The sequence below is a fragment of the Pogona vitticeps genome, chromosome 3 (genome assembly GCF_051106095.1).
Source record: "Pogona vitticeps strain Pit_001003342236 chromosome 3, PviZW2.1, whole genome shotgun sequence".
Classification (NCBI taxonomy): domain Eukaryota; kingdom Metazoa; phylum Chordata; class Lepidosauria; order Squamata; family Agamidae; genus Pogona; species Pogona vitticeps.
In genome coordinates, this window is record NC_135785.1 from 260243545 (window position 1) to 260253760 (window position 10216).

The 10216-nt window shown below is 45.4% G+C and overlaps 1 protein-coding gene across 1 annotated transcript in view; it reads left to right on the top strand.

The window, feature by feature from the left end:
• RSF1 (remodeling and spacing factor 1) overlaps nucleotides 1-9463 on the top strand; it is a 76531-nt gene extending 67068 nt beyond the window's left edge. Inside the window, exons 14-16 of the mRNA XM_020810939.3 lie at nucleotides 697-923; nucleotides 5354-5545; nucleotides 8050-9463. Of these exons, the coding sequence (XP_020666598.3) occupies nucleotides 697-923; nucleotides 5354-5545; nucleotides 8050-8615 (985 nt within the window). The 3' untranslated portion in view covers nucleotides 8616-9463. The remainder of the gene's footprint in view (nucleotides 1-696; nucleotides 924-5353; nucleotides 5546-8049) is intronic.
• The last annotated feature ends 753 nt before the right edge of the window (nucleotides 9464-10216 follow it).

The following is a 10216-nucleotide window of genomic DNA, read 5'->3' on the forward strand; positions in this document are numbered from 1 at the left end:
GAGGGTGTGTCCACTCCCTGATTTGGCTGTGGTGACACACACCCTCGTTACCTCCTGTTTGGATTACGGCAGTGCTCGCTACAGAGGGCAGTCTCTTAATGACAGTTTGGCAAATCCCGCTGATGAAAAATGCTGCAGTCAGAATCCTGATTAGGACTTTATGACACCCCCTCCCTCCGGTTACAAACAGCTCCACTGTCTGCAGACAGTCGCCAGGCGCCCTTCCGGGTGTTGACCATGGCCTTCCAAACCCTTTACAGTTTACATCCAGCCTATCTGAAAGAATCTCCTTCTAGGAGCGCCCGAAGCCTTAAGATCAGTCGTAGTGTGCCTTCTCTCCATCCTAGACATTTAGTGTCAAAGAAGGGTTTTCTGTGACTGCTCCCAGATTCCTTGGGAGATATTCAAACGGCAGTTGGAAATACACCGTTTTTTACAGAGACTTTGGGGAGCCACTAGACTATTCAGACAAGGAGCTTTAGTGGATTTTAAAATGTTGATTTATAGTCATGATATACTTTTAAATATTGGTACTCCCATTGTTTTAACATTTTAATTAGTATATTTTTAATTACTAGAGGAAGACCAAATATGAGCTGGATTGGTTCCATAAAGGCAGCCACAGCTTGTTGAGGACAAAACATTTTGGTGATCGTTTATTTCAAAGATCTTTCCCACCCATCCTTGCCCTGGCAGATCTCAGGATGAATTTGTCGTGTCTGATGACAACCTAGAGGAAAGTGAAGAGGACCAGCCCTCGAATGACGACAGCGATGCCGACTTTTCCAGGCGCCGTCGGCCCAGGCGGCACCATCCCAGGCCCATGAGGCAAAGCCGGCGGTTACGGAGAAAAACGGCCAAAAAAAGGTACTCAGAAGACGACGAAGACGAGGACTCTGAGGATAACGTAAGCGCCGACTCTGGTAAGTGAGACTCTTGCTTTTTGTGACTTGGCTGGTGGACCAAAAAAAGCTGACTCTTCAAAACTAGACTTGTGGTCAGAAGCCTGTTTTCCTAGAGGACCAGCCCGCGTGCCTGTCCATTGGCACCCTTCTTTCGGCTGGATCTGGCCCTTGAACCTCCAGCTGCTGCACCTGCAGAGCTAATCCAAGGGCGGCCCTCCAGCACTGTGGTCATCAGTTGATGTTTCGTTTGGGATGAGAGTTGGGATCCAGGAGTAGCTCTCCTGAAATAAAATCACATAGCTAGGATGTTGACCTCAAGCAGGCATCCTGACTGTATGTAGTCTCGCCAGTGTTGAAACTCCTCACTGGCTTCCAGTCTGCTCCTGGGGTGTAATTCAGAACACTGCGCTTGACTTCCTGACCTTGGACCCCTATATCTCAAGAACCTTTTCTTGTCAGAAGTCTGTACCTGAGCCCTTCAGTCACCCTTCGAGACCTTTATTTGGGTTTACCTGTTGACTGAAATGAAGCAGGAGAGGAAACTTGCAGACAAGGTTTTCTGTGTGGTGGCCCCTTGTCTATGGAGTTCCCTCTCTGGAGTGGCTTTGATATAGCAGTATTTCCACACTGGCTGGGGATGTTTTCACTTGCCCTGATTTGCATTTCTCATTGTGTTTACATTTTTATTCTTCTTGCACTTAGTGTATGTGATTTGAAGCATTTACTGTCACTGTTTCAATGTTCTCTTTTATATTACTGTTAAATAGAGATGGGCACAAAGCGCAACGAAGCCCATCTCCCACGCACCTTCGGCCAGCTGGCCCACACAACCTTTTTGGTGCACCACCGGGATCCTTCTTCTCTGGCGGCACTCCAGTCCAGGCAGGAGCTCGGCTGGCATATCCCTGCCTCCTCAGGCAGCTGACCGCTCCAATGTGGAGAAAAGTGGTTGGCTGCCTGAGGAGGCAGGGATGGGCCGGCTGAGCTCCTGCCCAGATTGGAGCACCACCACAGAAGAAGGACCCCGGCGGCACGCGGAGAAGGGTGGGTGGGCCAGCCGACTGAGGGTGGGAGGGAGATAGCTGACAGCTTCATATGAAGCGCTTCATTGTGCTTCATGCCCATCTCTACTGTTAAATTATTGATTTTAATTCCTGGATAACTTTGTAGAGTTGAGGATACAGAATATATATCTATAACTCTGTATTAATATGTATAATATGATATGTATAATATGTATATGTATAATATGCTTATGTCTTTGCTAGCAGTACAACAGAGCTAATATACCCTGTCTCCCTAAAAATAAGACCTAAAATAAGCCCTAGTAGGATTTTTCAGGATGCTCGTAATATAAGCCCTAACCCCAAAAATAAGCCCCCAGTGAAGTGAAAGATGGCTCCATCCTCGTGCAGCCACCAGAAGAAGATGACATGACTGTACAGTATTTGAATAAATGTAGATGGTTGCACATGAAAAAAAAATCCCCTGAAAATAAGCCCTAATGCGTTTTTGGAGCAGAAATTAATATAAGACCTTGTTTTATTTTCGGGGAAATGCAGTATGTTGCATCTATGCCTAGACTGAATTATTTAAATCAGGTTTCCCATGTTAGTGTTTCCTGAGCAAAGTTGACCTATCAGCTAGTTATCGTAGTTTCTATGGACGGAAAAGAGCAGATACGGATTAAATGGTTTTCAATGCATTCCTATGGGAAATGCAGATTCAACATAAGAACTTTTCAACTTGAGAACCACCTTCCAATACGGATTAAGTTCTTAAGTAGAGACCCCACTGTATTTAATGTAATAAAAACATGCTGGTTTGCAAGCAAACTTAAATTAATTGATCATCTCTTTAAAGAGAGAGAGAGTGAGTGAGTGAGAGAGAGAGAGCGTGCATTAGCCTGTCTTAAAAGGAAATCTGAATATAATGCCACCATACCATAATTAGCCAGTATTTAAGGATTTCTTAACACTGGAATATGCCCATCAAATACTGAAACTGATGATCACCAATGCATTTTTATGCAATATTGAGATGTGGGGGTGGGGTTTTGGCCTCTGCCCCCTTCTCCCAAAAGCACACCACTGCACAGGGAAGACTAGTCAGGCTCTCTCCATCAGTCAGAGAAGGAGCAGCACCACCAAGAATCTGGTTTCCTCTCTCCCCACCAGCCGCCCCCCCCCCGGTGTTCCCTGCCCAAAAGGACACTTGGTGTATCTCCAAGGTCAGCAAGAAGGAGACACACCCTGGCCCCATCCTTTGACCAAGGGAATGAGGGGAACGGGCTGGCCTTTGTACCTGTGGGGTTCTTTCTCTTTTGTGCTGTAATATGTTGTAAGCCATTCTGAAGTTCATTTCGTCAAAAGGCAGAGTGTAAGTCTTATAAATAAAGTAACATTGACTTCTAAAGCGAAGTGTGGTCAGTGTCACAGGAATGTGTTTGAGAGGGGAGGTGGAAGTTGTCTCCAGACCAGTAGTTCTCTCCTTAATATATTTTGCTTTGCTTTGCTTTTCCATTGCCCTCCAAAGCTTGGCCCCCTCTCTGCTTCTACAGATGGCTTTGCCCCTAGGCTGCCTAAACCAGTTATGGCTGGGTGGGCTGCCCAATGGATGTTGCTGAAGATAAGGCAGCGGGCTTTAAATGCATGTTAGGTTTCTTGGGGAATTTATTATCCAGATTCCCAGCAAGTGGCACTCAGAGTAACATCCTGCCTTTTTCAAGAAGCTGCAGCTGACAAGGCAGCATGACTTTTGAACCCATGACCACCTTTTCCATGAATTCCTTGAAATGCATTTTCTGTTGGGGAAGAACTGAGAAAACTCAAGCCTGAAACATTTAACCCTTCTGGCACAGTTTCCTTTCGCATGAGGATTTATTTTATTTATGTCAAACATTTTTATCCCGCCTCTCTCCTTTAAATGGACCCAAGGTGGCTTACATCATTAAAAAGACTACAGGTAGAAGCTAAAACAGTAGGTCTACAAATATTAAAAAAGAATTAAAATGGTAACTAATATTATAACGCATTCAATATTATAACGCATTTCAAACAAGAGAGCACAACAATCCACTTAAAAAACCCAAGGAAAGCCTTGCCTGAAGAGAAAGGTCTTTGGCTGCTTGTGGAAGGACAGCCAAGATGGGGCCAGTCTGGCCTCCAGTGGGAGGGAGTTCCACAGTCTAGGAACAGCAACAGAGAAGGCCCTCTCTACCAAATGCACCTGTGAAGGTCCCACCTTCCTACTTCCACACACAATCTCCCCGCACAGCCCGTTTGTGCCTGTGCATGAGTGCTGCGCCACCCTTTGTGGCAGGGGGGTTGCCCCGCCTTCCCCAGCCGGTCTGCGTAGCTAAAAAGGTTGGGGACCGCTATTTTAGATAGCTTTGACCCAAGTTGTTTAGGGCTTTGTAGGTGAAAACCAGCACTTTAAATTGTGCCAGGAAACGGATCGGCAGCCAGTGGAGCTGCTGTAACAGGGGAGTTCTATGTTCCCTGTAGCCAGCCCCACTTAGTACAGTGGTGCCTTGCTTAGCCATGTTAATCCGTGCAGCAAAAATTGCTGCTAAGCGATTTCATCACTAAATGATTTTTAAAAGCCCATAGAAACGCATTGAAACCCCTTCAATGCGTTCCTATGGGCTCCAAAACTCACCTTAAGCGAAAATCCTCCATTGCGGCGGCCATTTTCGGTGCCTCTAAAGCGAGACAAAATAGCGGGTGGCCATTTTGGAACCGCCAATCAGCTGGCCGAAAATGGGGGCTTTGCGATGATCGAGGGTCCCCGTGATCATTGCAAAGCCCCGCTGATCAGCTGGCCCAAAATGGGGGCTTTGCGATGATCACTTCCCCGCGATCATCTCAAAGTGAATTTTCCCCATAGGGGCCATCCCTTTTGCGATCGCAAAAACAGCGTCGCAAAGCGATTTCTTCGGTATGCAGAGCGATCGCTGTGCAAGGCACCACTGTAATCTGGCTGCAACATTTTGGACCCTCTGGAGTTTCAGAACACTTTCCAAAGGCAGCCCCACATAGAGCGCTTTACATTAATCTAGCCAAGATGTAACTAGGGCATGTGTCACCATAGCCAAATAAGACCTCTTAAGAAACAGACGCAGCTGGCGCACTAGTTTAAGCTGTGCAAAGGTACTTCTGGCCACCCCTGAAATCTGGGCATCCAGTCTCAGAGATGAATCCAGGAACACCCCCTAAGCTGCACATATGTGTTTTCAAAGGGAGTGTAACCCCATCCAGCCCAGGCTGCGACCCTGTTCCTTGATCTGCCTCTCGACTGACCAGGAGCACCTCTGTCTTGTCTGAATTAAGTTTCAGTTTATACGCCCTCAGCTTTAATCTGAACAGACAGATTCTTACACATGTGACAGAATGCACCAGATCATGAAACCGAACTTAGGTGGTTGCTTCTCTTCCTTCCCTGGGCAGAAAGTGATGTGTCATCAGATTACAGTGATGAAGATTACCTGGAAACGAGGCGGAGAAGATCTCGGCGGAATCAGAAGAGGCAAGTCAACTATAAGGAAGATTCCGAAAGTGAGGGCTCTCAGAAGAGCTTCCGATACGGAAAGGAGCTGAGAAGAGTTCACAAGCGCCGGCTCTCCAGTTCGGACAGCGAAGGTAAAATCAAAATGCTGCCTTGTAGCACAGATTCAACAGCTTTATGCCCGAGAGGAAGGGAGAGTGGCAACCAGAATTTAAACAGAAGCATGGCTAATGTTAGTCGGCCAATACTGTAGACAGTTGTTCACTCATTAATCTTCCTCCTGTATGGGCCATATTTTTGGGAAATGGGTACGTAATTGGTAGCCGTAGGAGTGGCACCGGGGAAGCAGAGCAGCAAACAGTGGATTTCTGATTGTATTCGGGTCTTTAGGGAGCCAGGTTTAAATCACTCCAGATTTATTTGTGGAAAGCCATGATCTGTCTCGCTGAAACCCTATTGTGTAATTAATACCTGTGGAAGGGTGATGATGTCACTGACGGGATGAGTTCTAGTAGTTAAATTTTTTCCTACTTCTATCCCATTCCTTCCAGGTGGTGAAATGCATTAGTTGGAAAAGCCATGAGGTGGAAGTAAGGGGTTATTAATTAACAAAAATCAAACCCTGGTGGTGACACCATCACCCTTCTGCAGGCATACATTACACAATAGGATTCAGACCCTTATTCAGGTATAAATGGGGATCTATGATGACCACTCCCACAGTCTTCCACCAGTTCTATAAAATCCTTTTTTTCTAAAGCAGGACTTGTGAAACTTCCTGATATGTAGTGGGGCCATTGGATCACATATTGTCTACTCTGACTGGCAGCCTTCCTCCTATATCTTGGCCAGAGAGGTTTCCCACGAGTCTTACTACTTGAGACAAGCCTCTTCTTTTCATTGGAATTGCTGAGGGCTGAGCCTGCGACCATATGCAAGCAGAGCACGTGCTCCACCGTGAACTATGGTCCCCACCCTAAAACTAGGCAGACATAGAGACTTAAATCTACTTCTTCCTTTATTGGCCGACAGAGCTGCCTCGGGGCCACAGCCCCCTTTTACAGCTGAATCTCAATGAGATGTCGTGGTTGGCAAAACCTTCCCCAATAGAGAAGGGCCAGTTTGTTTTTCTGTGGCTGGGGCATTCTGGATCTTGTAGTCCAAGCGAAATGAAAACGAAACCACTTTTCTCAGCTCTGGGAGGGATAGACAGCGGCAAACTGGGTTCTTAATTTATCAGGCCCTCAGCATGTTCTTTGGGCCCATTACTGTGCCTAGGTTGTCTGGCAGGTGTTTTTCCTTTCAGGAGTTCTTGCTAGCTCTAGCCGATGAGAAGGCAGCAGTTTCTATTTTCCAGATACTCTTGGCACTCATCGTTCTTACCATGATCACCACACATACTGTAACATGTGAGAAGACTCCCTGACAATTTGTGCATTCCTAAAAGGATCTCCTGAGGCATGATGTGGACAGTGGGGTGTTGAAAAAGACCCATTCCTTCTCTTGCCTTGCAGGAGCTTTCTGGCTGACATTTTCAAAGGATGGTTTCAAAATGCAAATCCTTAAAAGTTTTCACTGAGAATCATAGAATAATTGAGTTGGGAGGGTCATAGAAGGCCAGTGAGTCCAAAAAAACACAAAAACCCACACACCCCAGGACTACTATGGCCATATCCTACCATGCAACCTGCAACCTTTGGAAAATCTGATTCAGAATTTTCAGTTACCCTCAGCAAAGAGAGGCCCTTCCATTAGGTGACAGTTTAGAATTTGGAAAGCTGGATAAGAAAACAAGAGTTCCTGGAAGGGTAAGATCTGTATGATTAAAAGTAAGAATTTAGGGTGGAGCTTTAGCAATTCTGCTCCACACTGCAGTCCTTTTCTCCTTATTTTTCTGGCCACCTGAAACTATAATATAATTCAGTATCTAGCTACTGTGCTTCTCATAAAGTTTCTGAAATATGTATCCTCTAAAACAGACAGTGATCCCAAATTATGCATCACGTGGCTTCACCAAGGCCATTTGATCCATCGGTGGCCATGATGAAGTATGATCCCAATTCTGTTCCACAATTCTATGTCTTCATCACCAGGGCTACATGAGTTCTTAAATGGCTGTTTTATTTTTGTGTGTAGCTTTGGGGACTGACACAGGAAAGCTTGCAATCATTTGTTAAGCTTTTATAGCAGCATAGAATGTTTTAACTTCAAATTCTTAAAATTACATGAAGTGGGATGCAGATTAAAATAAATGTTATAAAAGGGGTGGATTAGGAAAATATCTTTCAAAACATACCATCTGATTTATTACATGAATTGATTGAAAAACCTGTTGGTATAAATATGTCCACAGAGGGGTGATGACATCACTAGCAGGGGCTGATTTCCAGTAACCAAAAACCTCCTACATCTGTCCTGTCACTTTTCTCTCTCCCATGAGAGGCAGTTTAGCTGTTAGTTTTCTTGTATATTGAACTGCTCTTATTTTTGACCGGCCGCCAGTTTTCTTTCAGCCTAAGCGTCTTAATTTAGCAATGCATGTTGCATGTATGGTCTAAAAACGCAAACAGAAATGCAGGTGTAGTGCTTGCTTTGCCCCCGATCTTGCTAACGGCTCTAAGTCTGATGCTTGTTCCAGAGAGCTATGTGGCTAAGAACTCGGACGACGACGCATCGACCAGGCTGTCGAAGAGATCCGTGCGAAAGCGCAGCCACAGCACAGACGAGTACTCGGAAGATGGCGACGAGGAAGGGCGGCCCATCCGGAAGCGTCTGAATCGGATCGAGACGGATGACGAAGACAACAGCGGCAGCAACGTCAACGACGAGACCAGCCGGCCGGTGCCCGCCGCCAAGCCCGCGATCCCTCCTGTTCCCCAGGACCTCCCCAAGAAATCCTGCTACCGGATAGAAAGCGACGAGGAGGATGACTTTGATAATGTGGGAAAGGTAGAAAGCCCGTTGGACTACAGCCTGGTGGATTTGCCCTCCACCAACGGGCAGAGCCCCGGGAAGACAATCGAGAACTTGATTGGCAAACCGGCCGAGAAGATTCCCACCCCCAAGGACAGCACAGCCAATGCCAGCTTGGCGCCCAACGGGACAGGTGGAGGCCAGGAGGCAGGAGGCCCCGAGGAAGACGAGGACGAACTCTTGCGAGTGACTGACCTTGTGGATTACGTCTGTAACAGTGAACAGTTATAAGACTTCCGTTTTTGTGCTAATTTATTCCACGGTAGCTCATACCAGCGGGCCAGTTATTAAAAGGTGTTTTATTTTTCCTAGAAAACTCTCCACTACAGTATCACTTTTTAGCAGTCAGAATTTCACCAGTCCTGCAGTTTGGGATAATGTTTTTCCCCCCCTCCTTTTCCCCGTCCCCCCACTCCTGAACAGACCATGGGATTTTCTGGAACTTTTTCCCCCCAAGATAATTACTGTAAATTCCATATTCTCATTATTTTTGCTCTCTGACCACCTACCCCCAACCAACTTCATCCAGTTCTGCAGTCCGAAGAAAAAAACTTCCATCTACACACAGACCTTGTAGTAAATGAGAGATTTGTATATTTTTGACTTTATATTTCCTGAGTGCACACAAATTTGGGGGTGGGGGGTTAGGAGAGACGGGGTGGCTGAAGGAAAGCATTCCAGATCGGTCAGGGCTCAAAATCTTAACTTGGGGGGTGGGGAAGGGGGCAGGCGTGGGAAAAGGATAGGGGATACAAAAGAATTTTGTGCTCCAGCTTTTTCATAGGAGATATATATTATATATAAATGTTCACAACTTAGATTACGATTTAACATACAATTTTAAGGAAAGCAATTAGTATCTTTACTGTTGCATTTTGTGACTTGTAGGTTTAATTTACCATAGATCCTTTTAGTAATCGGCTTCTCAAAAAAAACAACAAAAAAAACAGCCGTGGTAGACCCTGAGGATCGCCACGATGGACAAAGAGGCAGAAGTGCCACGGACGAAAAGCAATTGCATCACCTTTTAATTTGCCATTCCCCCAATAAACATCTTTTAAACGTGTTTTTGTACAGCAGGACGTTGTCACCCTGTCATGAGCTTTTGACCCTTTGAAACAGTTCTGAGTGGTGAGTTTGCAACGAGACTCTTCCCTTTTTTTAATGTGTTCATTTATCTGGGGAGCTTCATACATGGTACCACTTGGGAAGACTTAACCGTTTTTTTGCTATGAAGAGACCATGTTTGGCAGCAAATCATTTTCAAGAGATGGCAGGACTCTCATATAAACAGGGAACCAACCGCTCTTAAAACCCTTTCTGTGCTTTTTAGTATCTACTTCAAATTGAAGTATGCAAATAGAACTGGTGGTTTTTTTTTCTGGGAGGTTTTTGTTTGGGAAAGTATGTATATGTGTGTGTGTGTGTGTGTGTGTGAGAGAGAGAGAGAGAGAGAGAGAGAGAGAGAGAAAGGTGAGAGGGATTAATGTTATCACTCAGTTTGGATATTCTAGCAGATTTCAACAGTGATGGCTGCTTGTCGGTCCTTCCATGTTTTTAATGTGTATTTTAATAGATATTATTTGCTAAACTGATTTCTAAAATGGGCCATATATCAGGGAGGATGCCCGTTTCCCCATGATCTCCTCTGTCCGCAGAGCTAAGCAGCATAACACTGGGTTTGAGAGTGTGCCCTCTGTATCAAAATAGCCTTTCTGCTTATTATTGATAGCTCATCAAACCAGAACATGACGTGCCATTCCGTCTGGCATTTTATTCTGTGAGGTCAATTGGCGTCTTCAGTGTTTTCCTTTTCTTTAATTTTTCTCTGT